Source organism: Exserohilum turcica, assembly GCF_000359705.1.
Source record: "Exserohilum turcica Et28A unplaced genomic scaffold SETTUscaffold_1, whole genome shotgun sequence".
In the NCBI taxonomy this organism is placed as follows: domain Eukaryota; kingdom Fungi; phylum Ascomycota; class Dothideomycetes; order Pleosporales; family Pleosporaceae; genus Exserohilum; species Exserohilum turcicum.
In genome coordinates this window covers 2,791,410-2,811,245 of record NW_007359914.1, presented here as the reverse complement: position 1 = coordinate 2,811,245, position 19,836 = coordinate 2,791,410, and the positions used below count along the sequence as shown (strand labels likewise).

Below are 19,836 nucleotides of genomic sequence, written 5' to 3'. Positions count from 1 at the left end.
CTTGTATTCTTTTCTAGACGCTCCCTGTGGCCCCTTCCTCATTGCGGCCTCGGTAATTCTCCAACCCCTCGCCCTGTGTCTACCCTCTACGATACCCCTTCTATAGTGCTACCGCACATTGACGGCCGTTCCCTATGACTCCACACAGTTTTACGATATAGCAATACCTGTTCGACCCCCCGACGCACACCGCCCCGCACCCCACACTCGACCCCTCCTCGTCTGACACCCGACCTGGGTAACGGTGCCACGCCGCCACCATGCTCGAGGGACTCGTATCGACGCTGCTTAATCGGTTCTTGGGCATGTATGTCCAGAACTTCGATCCAAAGCAGCTCAACGTTGGCATCTGGTCTGGAGACGTCAAACTGCGGGACCTCGAACTCCGCCGCGAAGCCCTTGACCAGCTCCGCTTACCGCTCAACGTCGTCGAAGGCCATCTTGGCTCCCTCACACTATCCATACCCTGGTCAAACCTGCGCGGCAAACCCCTCAAGGTCAACATCGAAGATGTCTTCTTGCTGGCAGCGCCAAAGGAAGATGCAGACTACGACGCAGAAGAGGAGGAGAAGCGTGCACATGCTGTCAAGATGGAGAAGCTCGACAGCGCTGAGCTGCTAAAAGAGCGAAACACAGAAGGCATGAGTGCCGAAGAGCAACAAAAGAACCAAAGCTTCACGGCAAGCTTGGTCACGGCAATTGTCGACAACGTCCAGGTCACGGTCAAAAACATCCACATCCGATATGAGGACTCAATATCCGACCCAGGGCATCCCTTTGCTCTGGGTCTCACCCTTGCAGACTTCAGTGCTATTAGCACAGACGAAAACTGGAAGCCTACCTTCATCCAGGGCACTTCCGCCTCCACGCACAAGCTGGCCACACTTGGATCGTTGGCGGTATACTGGGACACGGACGCCAAGTTGATTGGTACAGGCAAGGGCAATCAGAGCAGCGATGAGCAGCAAATCGACCGGGAAGACTTCATCGAGCAGGCGCGGGGCATGATCGCTAGAGGCGACAACCCCGATCTGGGCGATCATCAGTTTATCCTCAAGCCCATCAGTGGACGTGCTGGTTTGGAAATTGACAAGACGGGAAAAACAGACCGGGCTAAGATGAAGGCTCGACTTTTGTTCGACGAACTCGGTTTCATCATCGACGAAGATCAGTATCGTGATGCGCTGATGCTGGTCGACTTGTTCCACTACTTCATTCGCCACCAAGAGTACAAGAAGCTGCAACCAAAGTCGTCGCCCAAAGAGGATCCTGCTGGCTGGCTTCGGTTTGCAGGCAAGGCTGTACTCGACAAGATCCATGAGAAGAACCGCCGGTGGAGCTGGGACTACTTCAAAGAGAGGCGCGATGACCGGATACGGTATATTGAGCTTTTCAAGAAGAAGAAACGCGAGGAGAGGCTCGATGCCACCGAGACTGAAGACCTGGACAGACTGGAGCGGAAGCTCTCCTACGAAGATCTTCGTTTCTGGCGCTCACTAGCCCGAAACCAACTGCGCAAAGAGAATGTTGGTGTCAAGAAGCCACCGCCCAAGCAAACATGGACCTCCTGGGTCTGGGGAAGCAAGCCAGAGGAGCAACAAGAAGATGACAACACGCAGATGAGCGAGCAGCAACGAAAAGAGCTGTACGACGCCATTGACTGGGACGAGAAAAAGGCCATCGCTGAGTCAGTGGACATGCCTCGTGAATACGTCAAGCTTGAGGTCAATATGAGCCTACGAACGGGCAGCTTCACACTCAAGCGTGATCCTCATGGCAAGTCAAATGAGATACTCCGGCTTCTTTTCGATTCGTTCAGTACGCAGCTGCTGCAGCGCACAGACTCGACATTTGTCAAGGTTGCGCTCGAAGGTATGCGTCTGTATGATGGTACCACCGAAGGCAGTCTCTTTCCACAAATCATCACGGTCAAGGATGCACCACCTGTACCCGACGAGAAGCGAATTGAAGAACTGAATGACGATGAATCACCCAAGGATGCAGAGGGTGAAGATCACGAAGACGAAGAGGAAGAAGAAGAAAAAGAGGACCCCTTCTTCTTCCTGACGTTTGAAAACAATCCGCTCGACGGAGCAGCTGATACAAACCTGACCATGAAGCTGAAGAGTATGGAATTTGTTTACAACCCGAGATTCGTGGTTGAGGTTGCCAAGTTCTTCAAACCTCCAGAGAGACACATGGAATCCATTGGCGCCCTCATGGAGACTGCTGGCGCTACTGTCGAAGGAATTCGACAGCAGACTCGTGCAGGCTTGGAGTTTGCACTTGCCGAACACAAGACCATCAACGCTCAGCTGAACCTACAGGCTCCGCTCATCATCGTCCCTGATTCAGTCACGAAGAAATCAAGCAACTGTCTCATCCTTGATGCAGGTCACGTAAGCGTCACGAGCGAGCTTGTTGATAAAGAGACGCTTCGGGACATCCAGGCCAAGCAGAAGCAACAATATACCGATGAAGATTTCCGAAGGCTGGAAAATTTAATGTACGACAGGTTCAACTTAAAGCTACACTCCACACAGGTACTCATAGGCCCGTCTATCGAGGAGACTCGCGCACAGTTGGAAGAAGACTCAAGCGTGAAGAACTATCACATTGTCGATCGCATCAACATCGACTTCAAGATCGAGATATGCATCGTCCCCAAGGCTTCGGATCTGACCAAGTTCCGCGTCTCTGGAAACCTGCCAGTGCTCCACGCGTCGGTATCGGATTCCAAGTACAAGAATCTCATGAAGCTGATTGATGTGGCCATACCAAAGTTTGGAGATGAAAGCACCAGCAAACCGGTGGTTGATGGAGCCAAGGGCCCATCGAACCTGAAGCCCAACGTCGAGGGCAAGCCTGAAACGGATCCTCTCGGACGAGCACGCTCAAGGTCCTTCAAGTTTGCTGCTCAAGACCATGAGCTTGTCATGGAAGAGGACGGCCAGAGCGATACAGAAGAGCAATTCTCGGATGCGCTAGAACCCAAAGACCATCAGCGGAACTTGCACCTGCACCAGCGCAACTTTGAGTTCAAGTTCACGGTCGATAAGCTTCAAGGCTCGCTGTACAGAGCAGACCCAGAAGGAAGAAAGGCAGATAAGCTCTTAGTCGAGTTGGTTGCAGAGAGTTTCGATCTCGATTTCTACCAAGAGGCGTTTGAGATGGCTGCAGATGTTCGTCTACGAAGCTTGGCTGTTGAAGATCATGTGGAAGAATCCACGATTCCTGAGTTCAAGAACATCATCTCGTCAGAAGATGTGTCGGGAGACGAACAAAAAGACCTGTTCTCACTCAAGTTTGTCAAGGTGAACAAGGAATCACCAGAGTTCCAGACCAAGTATGAGGGTATTGCCACCAACTTGGATGTCGCAGTCTCAACCATCAACTTGATAGTAACTCGACGGACACTGCTGACTTTGCTGGACTTTGTTCTCGATACCTTCACAAACCCAGGTCCGCCACAAAATCAGCAAGCTCAGATCACGGACAAGCAAGAGGACCAACCGGTAGTAGCGCAGCCTCAATCGGAGCCTGACAAAATACGCATCCGAGCAGAGTTGAAGCGCATCGCTGTAATTCTGAACAACGACGGCATACGGCTAGCTACCTTGAGTTTGAACTCTGGCAATGTTGGCATCTTCCTCAGCGGCAAAACCATGCGTATTGGAGGAAGGCTCGGAAATCTGTCGCTCATCGACGACGTCAACCAAGGCGTATCAGAAGAGTCTCCACTCCGCCAACTCGTCACTATCGAGGGCAAGAATCTGGCTGACTTTAGCTACGAGACTTACGATCCTGAATCGGGGAGCTATCCAGGATACGATACGGCTGTTGTACTGAAAACTGGGTCTGTCAAGATCAACTTCCTTACTGAGCCTTTCCGCAAGATCATGCAATTTGCCGTCAAATTCGGCAAGATGCAAGCCATTTTCAATGCTGCTCGCCAGGCCGCGGCGAACCAAGCAACACAGATACAGCAACGAGCGACAAGGTTCCATTACGACATCATCATCAGTACTCCCATTGTTGTGTTCCCTCGCATGGTGGTCTCCGATAAACCAGAGCGTGATACTCTCACTGCGAACCTGGGAGAGATCTACGCGAAGAATACTTTTGTCCCTCTGGACGACTCAAAGAGCGCAGAGACCGCCAACAAAATATCGGCCGGCATCAGGCATATTAAGCTCACCTCGAAGCTGCACTATGAAGGTGATCGCTCTGAGCAGTTGCAGCTGATCGACAAGGTTGATCTCGACTTCAACATTACTATGGTGGAACACAAGCCCGGGCAACAACGGCCAGATCTTGAAGTCGATGGTTCAATGTCGAACATCAACTTGCAGCTTACACCAGAGCAGATGAGGTTCGCATTGGAACTATCGCGATCGATACCTGGAGCCTTTGCCGCAGAGTCCGATGCAATTGATCAAGACGTTGAAGCTGAGCTGCCAGATGAGACGACAGAGCCTGCGCGTCGGATGACGGACAAGAGTGACGAAGATTTGGTGCCCTCCAAGGAAATGACTACCTCACAAGGACCTGAGCTACATACCGATGAAGACAAGTGGACGAAGCTGGACTTTGTCTTCAAAGTCGGCACCATCGGTTTAGAGCTCATCAAGTCTACAGATGGTGAGCCTGTTGGTGATGTCGAGGCCGCAAGCTTATCGAAGTTTTCTTTGAATGACACCAACGTCAAGGTCCGCATGATCAGCGATGGAGCCATGGAGGCAGAGTTTGTTGTACAGTCCTTCACCATTCGGGATAGCCGCATGCAAGGAGCCAACAAGTTCCGCAAGATCATGTCGCTCATTAACAATGACGTCCAGCAGCAGTTCATGGCTAGTGTATCTATTGCAGGTGGACAGGAACGCAGCATGATTGCACTTCTCACCATCGATAGCCCACGGATCATTCTCGCTCTTGACTATCTATTTGCCCTTCAAGCATTTGCCAACGCGGGTCTTGCAACTGACGAGCCCTTGGCTATTCAAGAACCAGAACAGGAAGAGACGGATAGTGATGATGAGGATATCATGTCACCCGACGGGTCCCGGACACTCGAAATACCACAGCCTACCCAGGCGCCAGCCGACAATGGTATGAATGTGTCTTTCCGTGTAAACTTGGTAGATGCTCAGGTCATCCTCATTGCAAACCCAGCTATGGCCAGCTCTGAGGCCATCGTGCTTGGCACGAAGCAGGTTCTCATCTCCAAACAACAATCGATGACGCTACAGGTGGACAAGGTTGGCATGTTTTTGTGCCGCATGGATCGTTTCGAAACCAACCGCATGCGAATTCTCGATGACTTCAGCATCCAAACGGCTTTGGACATGCGAAATCAGGGCTCAAAGACCTCGATGACGAGCATAACTGTCGACATCGAACCCCTTGTCCTGCGATTGTCACTGCGAGATATCTTGCTAGCTATGCAGATTGTGAACCGAGCATCTGCAATGGCTGCGCCAGCTGAAAAGAGCATGCCTCCTGCGGAGGCCCAGAAGCTTAAGGCAGCAACGCCATCCAAAAAAGGGACGTCTCACGCAGGCAAAGCGTCGACCCATAAGCCTCAGACCAAGTCTCTTGCGACTAGCAAGCGACCAACTCAGCAAACTGGGTACCAACAACAACCTTCATCGACTATTATCCAACGCGAAGAGCTGCATATAAGCTTTGAAGGTATACGAGTTGTGCTCATTGGCGATGTACACGAGATGCCTATGTTGGATTGGCGCGTGAAGAGGTTTGGGGTGGATGTACGAGACTGGTCAGGCGCAATGGTCGCCGACACCTCGCTCGACACCCTGATCAATGTCTACAACTTTTCAAAATCCGCATGGGAGCCGCTGATTGAGCCTTGGAGTGTCGGTTTCCACATGTCCAAGGACCAAGATCCAGACAAATTGACCGTGGATCTCTACTCGCGCAAGTCTATGGAGCTCACGGTAACAGCAGCTACGATTGCGCTGGCATCCAAGTCATTTGACTTCCTCACTAGTGAAGACGATATTCTTTCCAAGCCCCGAGGTAACGATGCCCCATATCGCGTGCGCAATTACACGGGCTTCAGTCTTGACATCTGGGCTGAGGGCAAAGAGGAAGAGGGCTTCGCCGCTAAGCTTGAAGACGGAGAGGAACAACCATGGCGATTCGAAGATCCTATGTCGGCAAGAGAAACGCTTTCGACCGATAGCGCCACTGGCATGCTCGGAATCAAACTGCAAGGCAGTGGCTTCGACCCTCTCTCTCGTGTTCAGGTGCACCGCGAGGGAGAATTCCTGTACAATCTCAAGCCCAAGCAGGATCGCGTTCAGCATCGCCTACTGATCGATGTGAAACTTGGATCTGACAACGTCAAGAACATCACTATCCGCTCTCCGTTGCTGGTAGAGAACAACACTCAGATTCCAATTGAACTTGGCATGTATAGCCCAGATGATGGTCATCTTCTCAAAATCGATAAGATACCTCCTGGAGATGCTAGACCTGCTCCTGTTGGTGCCTGCCACATGCATTCGATGATTGTTCGTCCCGACCAGGGCTTCGGTTATGCCTGGTCCAACGAGCAACTGTTCTGGAAGGACCTCCTAAAGCGTCCTACTAGAACGATTACATGTCGTGGAGAGCAGGATGAACAGGCGCCGCCATTCTTCTTCCAATTGCATGCTGCTTACGACAAGAAAGACCCATTAACTGGTATCTATCCATACATGAGGCTTCGTCTCCAGGCGCCAGTTGAGGTGCACAATCTTCTTCCATACGACTTCAAGTACCGAATCTACGACAGCAACACAAAGAAGGATTGGACAAACTTCCTTAGAAAGGGTGGCATCAGTCCAGTCCACGTAGTAGAGCTCTCGCACCTGCTGCTCATCAGCGTTGAAATGCAAGATGGGCCATTCAAGCCCAGCAAATTCGGCATCATCAACTCCACCGACCGGGAGAGCTTCAGAAGGGAAAAAGTGCTGGAGGTCAGAGACAACAATGACACGACTCTACACCTCAACATGCATTTCTTGTGAGATAACCTAACTCATTCAACGACGAAGATGTACTAACAAGTCTCAGCAATTTTCCCGACGGCGGTGGCGCCTTCAAAGTAGCCATCTACAGTCCATACATCATACTCAACCGCACTGGGTTGCAGCTAGATGTTCGAGCACAGCAGTCCATGGCTTCAGGCAGAGCTGCTGGGCAAGCTGTCGTCACAGATAACCAAGAAAATGCCAGCAAAGCTCTACCCGTCATGTTCTCATACCCATCACAGAACAAGAAAAATCGCGCTCTGATCAGGGTTGGTGACTCGAACTGGAGTAAGCCTCAGAGTTTCGACGCGATTGGCAGTACGTATACCGTAGCTTTGCCATCGGCCAAGGCGCGGTCCGATATGCACCTCGGTGTGTCAGTCTCCGAAGGCGAGGGCAAGTACAACTTAACCAAGACTGTTTCGATTGCGCCACGCTTCATCGTCAACAACAAGATGAAGGAGGAGCTTCTCATCCGCGAACCTGGTCAGTCTGACTGGATGACGGTAAAGGACGGCGAGCTCTTCCCTCTGCGATGGCTGCGACAAGGAGGTGCCCCACAACTGTCTCTCTGTTACCCGGGTGTTAACAACCAATGGTCTTCGCCCTTCAACATCTCAAACGTGGGCAATGTCCATGTCAAGCTCTCCAAGGCTGGCCAACGCCAAAAGCTGGTCCGCGTGGATATCTTGATGGAAGCAGCAACCATCTTTTGTCACGTCAGCATTGAGAACAAACACTGGCCATTCTCCTTTAAGAATATGAGCGATCAAGAGTTCTTGTACTGGCAGGTGAATCCCAACTTGGATGAAGATGAAGACGATCGTGGCTCTGGCTTCCGACCAATCAGGTACCGCTTGCCGCCGAGGAGCATCATGCCGTACGCATGGGATTTCCCAGCAGCGAAGAACAAAGAGATTGTCATCAGCGCGAATGGACGGGAGCGCCATGTTAAGCTTGCTGAGATTGGGCCGCTCATCCCATTCAAGATTCCGCCTGGACAAGAGGGTGGTGGCATGAAGGTCATTGACCTCAACGTTGTTGCCGCAGGGCCAACCCAGACTCTGGAAATTGCAAATTACAAGCCTTCCAAGAGTATGTACAAGCAAAAGTCTATGGGATCATCATCAGCAACGACTGGTTTCGAGGTCAAGGATATGGATACAGATGTCACCTTCAAAGCACAGCTACGCCTTGCTGGTATTGGCATCTCGCTTGTCAATCGTCATCTGAAGGAGCTCGTCTACGTTACGCTTCGCGATATCGAGTTGAAGTACTCGGACTCGCCGCTATACCAGATGGTCAACATGCAAATCAAGTGGATTCAGGTCGACAACCAGCTCTATGGTGGTATCTTCCCCATCATCTTCTATCCCAGTGTTGTTCCCAAGACTGGAAAGGAAATGGAAGCGCACCCCATTTTCCAGACCACCATCACCAAAGTCAAGGACGACTCGTATGGTGTGTTGTACATCAAGTACTTCACCTTCTTGCTCCAGCAAATGACTGTCGAGATTGATGAAGATTTCATCTTCGCCATGATTGATTTCGCAAACATACCCGGTGCTTCCTGGACGGAAGAGAAGCAAGGAAAGCTTTGGGATGATAACCTCAGCATTCCCGAACCAAAGCAAGAGCAGTCTGGCCAGGATGTCTACTTTGAGCTGCTTCACCTTCAGCCCATGCAGATTGACTTGTCGTTTGTTCGCACAGAGCGTATCAATGCCGAAGACACCATGAGCACTTCCAATCCGTTCATGTTCGCAGTCAACGTACTTACCATGTCGATTGGCAATGTCAACGATGCGCCAGTCCGGTACAACTCTTTGATGCTCGAGAATGCTCGTATCTCGACAACTGCATTGATCAATAACATCAAGAACCACTACGTTCAGGAGTCGCTGCGACAAGTACACGTCATTATTGGATCTGCTGACTTCCTCGGTAACCCAGTTGGCCTCTTCAACAACATCAGTTCTGGTGTCGCGGACATATTCTACGAGCCGTACCAGGGTCTTGTCAAGTCTGATCGTCCCGAGGACCTCGGTATCGGTATCGCAAAGGGAGCTTCGAGCTTTGTCAAGAAGTCCGTGTTTGGCTTCTCCGACAGTATGGCGAAGTTTACTGGTAGTATGTCAAAGGGACTTTCCGCGGCAACTCTTGACAAGGAGTTCCAAGACTCGCGCCGCATGTCCCGCTCGCGCAATAGGCCCAAGCACGCCCTCTATGGCATCACATCAGGTGGTAATGCTTTCGCCAGCAGTCTTGCCAGTGGACTTGGTGGTCTTGCCCGCCACCCCATCCAGGGCGCCGAGAAGGAGGGGGCTCTTGGGTTCGTCAAAGGCGTTGGCAAGGGCCTGCTCGGCGTGCCTACCAAGGCTGCGATTGGAGCCTTCGATCTTGCATCCAACATGGCTGAAGGTGTCCGCAACACGACGACTGTTTTTGACCAAGAAGGCCTTGACCGCGTACGCCTGACACGCTTCATTGGAACAGACGGCATCGTGCGACCGTATTCACAACGCGAAGCGCTTGGTCAGTTCTGGTTGAAGACACTTGATAACGGCAAGTATTTCAACGAAGACTACATTGCGCATCTCGAGCTGCAAAACAAGGAAATGCTCGTCATGCTCACGTACAACGGCCTCATGATGGTGCGCACGAAGAAACTGCAGACAGAATGGGACGTGCCGCTCAAGGACGTACAAACCATCAGCAAGGAGAGGACGGGCTTGGCTGTCACGCTCAAGGGAGGTGTGAATGGACCATTCATTCCCGTCAGCGATGAAGAAAGCAGGAATTGGTTCTACCGACAGGTTGCTGTAGGGGTCAACGCGTACAACGATCGATGGAACGCCAAGGGTTAGCAACATGACCGAGGTGGATGTGAGGGTGTGTTTTGGTTATGAGTATGTGGTAGCGTAGGTTTCGGCTGAAGTGATTGATTCCTGATAATGTATATTTTTACACGGCAAGCCAAGGCAACAGAAGCTTGTTTCCTTTTCAAGGCGATTGTTCCTCAAACCTGCTTGCCAAAACCTGTTATCTGAAGACCACGGCCATCTCGAGTTGGTCGGACCGACACAGTAAACCACAGCATACGGCGGTAGTTGCCCCATTGTGCCATTCCATGCAAGATATCTCAGATTTACGGGTCGCGGCACCGTTGCGGTCCACCGTTTAGCAGGGATGGCGACCGCGATGCCGAAACATGGCCGATGTTGTGATGTAGCTGAGGATCGTATGTGACGTCAGATTGGCGTCGCGCGTCACTTTGCGGGGGAACTTGCAGCTGCAATAGCAAACGCGAAGTTAATTTGCCCTCTCTTTTGTATTTTCTCACGTTTGATACCCAGCTTCTCCTTTGCATACTCTGTGTCGATTACTTTGTCCTTCTCAAATCCCCGTTTTTCTTTTCCGCGTACTGCCGTTAGCATCGGTCTAATATGTTTCGCAACGGAGCGTCTCGCCTAGCTCAAAGGTCCGTCGCAGCACCAAAGGCTGCGCGATCAGCGGCACACTTCACCCGCACAGCACCATCACACCAATGGGTAGCCCAATTCGGATCCCTGGCTTCGAGGAGGCCACAGCTGGCTCAGAAGGCGGCTGCGCTGAAATCGCCTTCATCTGCCATCCTGCGCCGAAGCATGGCAGAGGGAAAGTTGACGGAAGCACAGAAGAAGGCTGAGAGCAGATATAGACAAGAGGAGCTTAAGCCCACACCAGAGACTGTTACGAGCACCAGTACTACGCATCCTTTGTTTTCAGAGGTTGGTGCCGAGACGCCGAAGAACGAGGTTGACATGACGGCGGGCATCAAGCATGATGTAGTACGTAAGAGCGCAATAAACTGGGATGACCATGGCTGACAAGCCGCCAGAACACAGTCAAGGACACATTTTCGCTCGCTGCAGTGCCCCGCGAAGCATACTACATGGGTCTCGCCGGCACACTTCCCTACCTCGCAACATCGCTTTCTACCGTTTACCTCTCCTGGGAACTCAACCACTCGATCGCCGGTTACGGCTTCATGTTCTCCGAGAAGAACGCCACATTTCTCCTGCACCTGATTGAGCCCGTACAAATCGGATATGGCGCGTCGATTTTGAGTTTTCTCGGTGCTATCCACTGGGGCCTCGAGTGGGCTGGTTACGGCGGCTACCAGGGATACAAGCGCTACGCTATTGGCGTCGTAGCACCTATGGTTGCTTGGTCTACACTTCTCATGCCTGTCGAGGGTGCATTGGTCGGCCAATTTCTAGGTTTCATCGGATTGTACTATGTCGATACTCGTAAGTCTTGCGTCTAATCGGGCCTCTAGGTGTATCACACGCTGACGTCGTAATTTTAGGAGCAACATACCGAGGCTGGACGCCCAACTGGTATGCTACATACCGTTTAGTCCTTACTATGATTGTCGGCGCCAGCATCGTCGCTACCCTCATTGGGCGCAGTGAGCTTCCAGAGCATATTCCTGGCTCGGTTGACCGCGCGAAGGTCTTCAAAGACGAGGGCTCATCAGAGGAAAAGCTTGCAGAGCATGAGACAGCATTGGCGGAGAAGAAAAAGAATGCTGCTCGCAGCGATGACAGGGGCAAGAATTAGATTTCGCCAAATGAAGCACCCTCGGTGTTTCTGGCTACGAGAGATGACGATTTGGTAATTTCATATTAATATGTAGTTTATGAGTAAGAGATTCTTCAATACTGTAGTAAAATATTTCTATCCATTCAATCCGGAGACTGACTGAAATAATGAAGTGGTAGCCGTGCGATTGAAGCAGCTGGAGTTTTCGCCAATGTCCCACAACTGTTCACTGGAAGACGTTGACACGGACATCACCCCGGAAATCGATCGCAAAACATGTCAGACAAATTACTAGTGTTCGATTCTTTCATTATATCAATTTGATCATTGCAGCTTGATTGCAGTTTTAGCTACATATTAAAATCAGTTTTGTACTATAGTTTAGTTACGCATTTCGCATAAGGACTCAAATACCAAGGGAAAGTTAAAGCTAATTGGCTCTAAGAGGATCTGTCAGATATTAAGAATTTCTGCCTTAAGTTAGTCGCGCTAAGCTATCCAATCACATAGCGAATGTCAGAAACTGCCAGTCCAGTCAGTACTGACAGAGCAGCGTGGTAACCACCACAGCTAGAATAATCAGAACATTGTAACAGCGTAACAGCAGTCTTCTTTTAGGGGCTCGAGAATCACATACACGTTGTTTCATGATAAAGCTCTTCATAAAGTAGTTTGTCATTTCGATAATAGTAGCATGCTGCTAATAGCGATAGATCAGCTAGTACTATGCTACTATTGTGTCCGCTAAATCCGCGGCATTCCGCATTTCAATCGTGAAAGCAACAACTGTTGCCTAGAAACATTTCATAACAGGTATAATATCTACTCTATGTACGTAACTTCGTTTTCGTTTTTGCCCTTTTCCATCATCTGCTCTGTTACGAGCGAGCCGAAAGTTGGCTTCCTCGATTCGCGAACAAGCGAAACGATGGAACCGCTTTCGGAAAACATCATCTCAAGCTCTTCCAGACTGCGACCCATGGTTTCTGGGTAGAAGAAGAAGATGATTGGAACAATGGAGGCAGACACGGAAAGGAATACCAGATAGTATCGCCAGCCAATGGTTTCAATCGCAACTGGGGTAACCTAGGCGATGTTAGCGGAGGCTCTGGTGAAAAGCTAGGGTTCCACGATGCTTACCATGTTGACAACAAAGTTCCATAGCCAGTGGTTGGCAGTTGATATGCCTGCCATGCGGATCCTGAGTCTTGTTGGAGCAACTTCGGTACAGTACAAGAAGTTGGCTCCCGAAAAACCAATAGGGATAAAGAAGTTAAACAAGTAGATGAAGAAGGCCGAGGCAATCTGTGCAGGGTGGTTGCTCTTGGGGTAGCTGGAGGCGACAGCGAGGGCCAGCATACACATGGCCATGCCAGAGCCACTAAACATGAAGAGCTTGCGGCGGCCAAATCGATCAATCGTGAAGAAGGCAACGAAACAAGAGAGGAACTTCCAGGTAAGAGCTCCTCCGGACATGATGCGAGACATCTCACCATCCATGCCAAGACCTTGTTGGAAGATGATCTGCAATTTCTATGTTAGCTAGGCAAATGTAGGTGATTACAGTGATACTTACCGTAGAGTATGTCGAGATAAGATTGGCTCCACACATTTGCTGTGCGAACTGTAGGAAGATACAAAGGCAAAACCTGTAGAATAACCTGTCCTTGCCCATGGTAAAGATGTCGCTCATCTTAGCGCGGGCCTTGGTCTCCTCCAGTGCGAGTTCAATACCGTTGATCTCGTCGCTGATGACTGGGTCGGTGGGCTGCAGTCCCTCAAAAGCTGCCATGCTCACGCGCGCCTCTTCGTATCGGGATTTTCCGCAAAGCCATCTCGGGGATTCGGGGATCATGAAGACGGCAACCATGGGGACAATCGAGATCAGAGTCGGGATCGCAAGCGGAATACGCCACTGCAGAGGCAGGTTGTTGATTTCAAAAAATCCAAGGTTGATCCAAGCCTCCAGCATGTAGCCTCCGAGGATAAAGACACCATCGAGAACAACGTGCTTGCCACGGTTTGACGTTGTCGAGCACTCGGACTGCCAGACGGGTACTGTGGCGCTCATTCCTCCAACACCCCATCCGAGAATAACTCGTCCAACCACAAACTGGGCGACATGGAAACTCGAACACTGAAGGATTTCTCCAACCAGTGTAAGGAAGGCGGCCGCAAAGATGATCTTGCGGTGTCCATACTTTTCTGCAAACCATGAGCAAGTTAGAGCTCCGAATAGGGCGCCAAGCGTGAACGACGCCACCACGGCACCTTGCCTTGTTGAATTCCGACTCTTTTCAGCCCCGTGGGCATCGACTGTATCGATCTGAGGGAAGGTGTGGTTCCAATCACGGAGCGAGAGGAGACCCCCAACACCCGACTGGTTGTAGCCGAAAAGTACAAAGGCTGGCAAGACTACAAGTAGCAGCTGGGCCAGCCGCAGTTGTTTTCCGGTGAACCCCATACTCTCTGCGCCTCTCTTGCTGAACACAATCGGACCGGAGGAAGGATGTTTTGGTTGATTGAGGTGTTCGCTGTGTCGGATCGTGAAAGGTTGACACAACGGGTGAGTTTGATCCGGGTGGACGACTGGAGTAAAATCTGGGGGGAAGCGCCGTATTTATATATCACTCTCCACGATACGAACCAAGTCCATCCTAGACGCTGTGGGGAAATGACAGGGCAAAATGGCATCTCCGCCGTGGGACCCCCAGACGTTGCGGGGGAACATGACCATCCGCTCTCGCAGTCGATATTTTCCAAGTCAGAGACGCCCAATGAATGACATTCACTTTGACCGAGACTTAAGCTCACCAAGCCGTACCAAGACTAGGCGCAACCGTGCTTGGACGTTCTTGTACTTCCGACCCGCGGGTACAACCCCCGACCAAGTCCACGGGAGCCCGCGGGCTTCCCGCGGGAAGACTCACGGCAAGCGCCCTGTCCCCCCCACAAGCACTTGTATGGGGCCATGCGCTCCATGAAAATGTTTTTCGCTTTTAAATAACGCGATCGGTATCTCATAATCAACATAGTGATTTATGTAACATGAGTGTCACGCGAGGTTGCCACCCAAGGCACCGCGTCCATCGAGCCGTACGTTCCGTAACATGCGCCACAAGTCCTCGGTACTTACCTGTACCCCCACGGCAAACCTGACGCCATGCCTCGTCCAACGACGACGATACCACCATAACGATCAACCCGACAGACTTCCCGCAAAGGTGCACCATGAAATATCTGGCGCGCCGCAAGAGAAACGCGTTATACGCCAACGCAAGGCTGCACCACTGAACGACGCTCCAGTGCTGCCGTCACCACTCTTTCACTAAAACATAAAACTATCCGATGTCTTTCCAAGACACACTTTGCTCGATGCTCAAACGGCGGCTAGTCAGCCTTGCCTCGCGCTACCTGCTCCACCTCAGTTGATACGCGCAGAAAGCTTGCTCCCGCCACCCCACGCAAGCTCCTCAACCAACGCCGTGTATGTCCCAGCCGGGCGCCTTATCGAATCCTAAGCAATTGAAACCGGCACTGAGGCCAGCATACTCAACACCGATCAACTCGTCCAGATAGATATCGTAGTCTGCAACATGCTTGAGCGTAGTCTGGCCGCTGCATGCTACGAACCCAGAGACGAAGCCGACCATGATAACGCCGCGCTTTGCCTTTACCGCCTACAGCTCTTCATCCGCCGCATTATGCGGATGGCTGCAGAGTGTGCGTGCCGATGAATGAGTGTGGACGGGTCCACACAGGCGTTGAATGCATCGCGTGGTGTAATCCGCCACTGAAGTGTTTCAACAGATCCACCATGAGGCCGAGTCTGTTCTTTTCCAAGCTCCACATGGCGCCTTGCGTCGGATCGCCTGCCGTTCAGTGTCTCGGATGGATTGCAGATATCGGCAAAAGCTTTATCAATTGTAAACAATGGACCCGCTGTTGGCTGCCTACCTGGTCCAAGCCCTCGACTCCCGTGAGCCTAGATATGCGGGACCGGCACCCCCCCTTTTTCGCGTTGCAAAATGCATCCGTATCTCTGTCACCGATAAATCGCGCTGCAGCTGGTCTGGGTGCGTATCGAGGAGCCGGTTGATAAGGTCTATCTGCTGCGGCCTTTGCTGCATCGACGGCTTGTTGAGTACATCCGTTTTGACACCGACGAAGAGAGGATGCATCACTCACCGATCAATGGAGCTTCTCTGAGTACCTGGGCCGAGGGATTGATATGCTGCGAAAGGCATTCTTCATGGCAGAAGTCTGGTAGGGCAAGCGCTAACAGGGCCCTGATGGTCGCTATAGTTCTCGTTGGTTTCTTCTTCCGCACTACATGCAGTTCCAGCTGCATGTTCCTCTCCAGCTCTCCGATATTGATTGCAAATCTAGCTGGCCATCCTCGAACAAGTCGAACCGCACCTTCTAATACGACATTGGCCATCTTCTGGTCTAAAAGCGCTTCTCGGTTCCTGGTATTTGACAAGCATGTCTTGCAAAGGCACGTCCATCGGGATGTTCACGTCACTAGGCATGTCTACGAAGGGATATTCGAATTACTCTTCTATTGGATAGCTTGCACAGATATGCATCTACTTCGATATGACGGTTCAAGGATAGTTCGAGATATCCAGCGTCTCATCTGGATTTTGGTGTCCATGTTGGGCCCATTCCGTATTACCTCGATGCACATATTCGGAGACTGCATCTTTACAACACCATCACACTTCATGTCGTGCTCGTACAGCAGCTTTGGGGATACCAGCTTTACAAGTCTGACCGTATAAAATCGGCCTGGGCAAACGTATCAACCTTGGCCAAATCTAACAAGCGTCAGTACTGCATTTCGCCTCATACATTCTCGCAAACGTGATGCTTGATACTTACGTGAGAACGTTCTGTCAAATGTTGTTGTATTGATCTCCTTTTCATCAGTCTGGGTCGCAAATCTGAAGTCTCGGAAGCTGAGCGGATCCTGATCACGTTGAATAGCGTGAATAGGAAAAGCGAAACGAAATCCTGCGGGCAATGTGTACCCATCTCAAAAGCTGAACAACACATCCCTACCAGCACGGGTTATAGATGCTGTTCCAAAGGTAATATAGGCAATGCGTGAGTTAAGATGCACTTACCAACTTTAGTTGGGTACAGGCGCACTGTTTCGCACAAAGAGCTCTCTATTCGTGGTGTCCGTGATGCACAACAACTATAAGCGTAGCAGTACACCAGCAGAACAGAATAAATTTGCAATAGCAGAAGATCAGAATGGTGTCGTAACGGGATATATATGCATATGGTAAGATCAAAAGAATAGCGAGCATAGCGGTCTCTTCTTTGAGTATCTACAAGCAGAAATACAGATCCAGCCTAGCTATACTATGTACATATAGCTTTACCCTATGCAGCAGTAAATATAGGATAACTTGCAACCACTTTCCCACTACGCCGACAGTGCACACTCCGGGTTTGATGAACCTCGCTACAATCACTCATGGCTCTCTGTACAAGGGCAAATATACATCTCACGATTTAACCCGGCTCTGAATCAGGGTAATTGTACCTCTGAAGCAAACGCAGAAGCAGAAGAGAGCGGATCTCAGTGACTCGGTACATGCGGCAGATGATGAGACGTGAATGTATGAATGTATGTATGGTGGAAGATAGGGAGATTCTATTATCCTTTGCTTGCAAACTAACCGTAGTTTACAGAAACAGCTCATCTCTCTCTCTATCTACCACACATTCTTTTCCCAACAAGTCCGCAAACAACCCCCCTTTTCTCCCAGAATCCGCATCCTATCGTCCAAAGTTGGAATTATAACCCTCCCTCCTCCCCCCTCCCCCACACACATACACCCTTACAACTCTATTTTTCTCTATGCTTTCAAGAACAAGTACTACATGTTGAACCCTACACAGCAATCATATCATTCAACTGTGCTCTCATACAACCCTCGCGACTGCTTTTCTTTCTACTACACACACGCCAGCTCGATTAACCCCCCCCCCTCCCAATTGTCCAACCAGACGGCATATATGCTCATTACCAGAGGTGCAGCGGGAGAAGCACTAGCAGTGGACTCTACGAGCAAGGGTATTAGGACTGTGTACACACACATACAAAGACACACCCTCTGTCTCTCCAAGCATCCCGTACAAGCATGTATGTGCCAATGAAACTTGTACTTCTACTTCCCCGTCCTCCACGAAGACAAACTCCCCATTCCAGGTGTTCCTTGATACGAAATCCTCTACTGGTATCCGCATCACCAGCTCCGCATCGGAGCCGAGTAATCCGAGCAGAAAGTCAGGTCCTTGATATGATGGAAGTAAACTAGTATCTACGGTGATACATGGATTCATGCATGGATAGTATATAGCATATAGCAGTCTGACTTACACCACACATTCCAACCCCTCTCTTATTTTACTTTGGATTAGAATAAAAGTCATTCGCCAGCGACATCGTAGACACTATGTAGCCTTTCCCCTGAATACTAGGATTACAGCAGTATGAAAGCACGACAGCTACACCAATCATTATCTGTTCAATTGTTATCTAGTGTTCTCTATAGAATACTTGGGCAATTTCAACACTGATGTAGCGGGTTTTACAATACAGTAAGTAGGAGGGCAGTTGTATGCAAAATTAGTGTAGTTCTGCAATGTCATTACGCAAATCTGATTCATCGGTGCTTGGATATATGGAGGAAGGGGGAGACAAGGGGAGTTGACTTGTATCTCATTCGGGTGTCTTGGGATGAATAAATATACAGAGAAACATTTACCTGCCTATAACTTTTCCTCTAGTCTGCGCAAGCTACCTAGATACCCTAGTCGACAACGAGCGAGAGGAACAAAAGTATACACGTTATTCGAACAGGTATTTGGGGAGAAATGATTAAGCATATAATGTCTGGAATGATCATATCTACAAGCAGAGCCAATAACACCCAATGGCTTCTGCATTTCGTCTCCCAGAAAGATACACAACATCTAGCCTGTTCACCTCCCTCTAAATTGCTCAGCCACAACATCACCCAGCGTCCTCCTCTGTCTAGTCTGGTCCGTCTCACCCGCCAAAATACCTGTAGCAAGCCCTTGGCCCCCACCGCCTTCCCGCTCCCTCTCGGCATCCAAGCGTGCGCGCAGCCCTTCAAAGCCCCTTGCATCGCGCTTCTCCTCGCCAACAAGCCACCCAGGAACACGCCAGCGGGCTGCGCCAGGCAGCATGTCGCGGCGGTATGCAGTGCCGACGCCCCAGCCCACGGCGGCTGCAAGCAGAGATCCCGGAAACTGCGAGAGAGCGAGTTGGAGCGGGGGGAGATAGGAAAGCGATTTTGACGTCAATGTCAAACTGCGTGCCCAAAGTGCCGGAACAGATTGTGATGCCGATGAAGAGGAGGAGGGTGTACTAGGAGCCCAAGGCGAGATTTTATACCGATATGTATACGGGACGGCGGCGTAGTAGTTTGCGAGGAGGGCGAAGAGAAGCGCTGTTGGGCCTGCGGGGAGGTGGTTCATGTGGCCGAAGGTCAAGGGTCGGAGGATAAAGGTTAGAATTAGGGGTGGTAGAAGCGTCGTGTATGGGAGGGTGGATATCAGGAAAGACTGAAATGAGGTGTTAGTAGAGAGTGGGAGAGGTGAAATCAGGCAACTTACAGCGAACTTTCTACTTCCCCATAGCCGCTCTATGATGCGTAATTGGTACAGCGTGAGTACTGCGAAGAGGACTTCTGTGGAATTCGTGTAGCTGGTCTGTAGTCCATTGTTCGCATATTAGCTGCGTCCTTTGCTCTACGCATTCAGGCTGCCCGCCGTCTTGCTGGAGAACAGATGACATACCTGCCACACTCCAAACCTCCAAAACTGCCCATAGCCCCATACATGCGGCACGACCAGAACATGCAAATAGTATCTCGTATCCGTGATGGTAGCAACGAGAGCGGTAATGACGGTGCTGAAGACGAGGAATTGCGAGACAGGCGCGTTGGTAAAGCCCGATGTAATCATTGTTGATCTACAGTAGTGCGTATCGAGTCTCCGGTCGTCGGTCGTCGGTCGCCGGTGCGAGATGTGGTTGAGGGGCGCGCGCTCGTTTGCGCTATTGCTGTGCGCGGCGGGAGGTTGGGAGAGGCGATGCCGCGGCAAAGGCGCATACCGCGAGGCGTTGCTCTGTGTGTGTATGTGTGTATATGCCGCGTCGCTGGCAAAA

The 19,836-nt window shown here is 50.8% G+C and overlaps 4 protein-coding genes across 4 annotated transcripts; 2 read left to right on the top strand and 2 right to left on the bottom strand.

Annotated features, from left to right (window-relative positions):
* Positions 1–260: 260 nt before the first annotated feature.
* SETTUDRAFT_178329 (uncharacterized protein) lies at positions 261–10,023 on the top strand (the record flags this gene model as incomplete). The annotated part of the gene is made up of 2 exons (XM_008022781.1): positions 261–7,030; positions 7,081–10,023. 2 exons carry the CDS (start codon positions 261–263, stop codon positions 9,902–9,904), a joined length of 9,594 nt encoding a protein of 3,197 aa, XP_008020972.1. The 3' UTR covers positions 9,905–10,023.
* A 428-nt stretch (positions 10,024–10,451) lies between these two features.
* Positions 10,452–11,748, top strand: SETTUDRAFT_162530 (uncharacterized protein). The gene is made up of 3 exons (XM_008022780.1): positions 10,452–10,867; positions 10,918–11,329; positions 11,389–11,748. The coding sequence occupies exons 1-3, from the start codon at positions 10,484–10,486 to the stop codon at positions 11,640–11,642; spliced, it is 1,050 nt and encodes a 349-aa protein (XP_008020971.1). The 5' UTR covers positions 10,452–10,483; the 3' UTR covers positions 11,643–11,748.
* A 698-nt stretch (positions 11,749–12,446) lies between these two features.
* SETTUDRAFT_152998 (uncharacterized protein) lies at positions 12,447–14,088 on the bottom strand (the record flags this gene model as incomplete). Its single annotated transcript, XM_008022779.1, has 3 exons — positions 12,447–12,710; positions 12,765–13,148; positions 13,201–14,088. The coding sequence occupies 3 exons, from the start codon at positions 14,086–14,088 to the stop codon at positions 12,447–12,449; spliced, it is 1,536 nt and encodes a 511-aa protein (XP_008020970.1).
* A 4,433-nt stretch (positions 14,089–18,521) lies between these two features.
* Positions 18,522–19,802, bottom strand: SETTUDRAFT_162529 (uncharacterized protein). Its single transcript, XM_008022778.1, has 3 exons — positions 19,467–19,802; positions 19,284–19,379; positions 18,522–19,232 (listed from the first exon to the last, which is right to left on the bottom strand). Exons 1-3 carry the CDS (start codon positions 19,632–19,634, stop codon positions 18,627–18,629), a joined length of 870 nt encoding a protein of 289 aa, XP_008020969.1. The 5' UTR covers positions 19,635–19,802; the 3' UTR covers positions 18,522–18,626.
* Positions 19,803–19,836: the final 34 nt, after the last annotated feature.

Coding starts and splice junctions, on each gene's coding strand:
- SETTUDRAFT_162530 (XM_008022780.1), top strand. CDS start 10,484: ATGTTTCGCAACGGAGCGTCTCGCCTAGCTCAAAGGTCCGTCGCAGCA. Junction 10,868..10,917: donor CGGGCATCAAGCATGATGTA/GTACGTAAGAGC, acceptor ACAAGCCGCCAG/AACACAGTCAAGGACACATT. Junction 11,330..11,388: donor ATTGTACTATGTCGATACTC/GTAAGTCTTGCG, acceptor TCGTAATTTTAG/GAGCAACATACCGAGGCTGG.
- SETTUDRAFT_162529 (XM_008022778.1), bottom strand. CDS start 19,634: ATGATTACATCGGGCTTTACCAACGCGCCTGTCTCGCAATTCCTCGTC. Junction 19,380..19,466: donor GGAGGTTTGGAGTGTGGCAG/GTATGTCATCTG, acceptor AATGGACTACAG/ACCAGCTACACGAATTCCAC. Junction 19,233..19,283: donor GGGGAAGTAGAAAGTTCGCT/GTAAGTTGCCTG, acceptor ACCTCATTTCAG/TCTTTCCTGATATCCACCCT.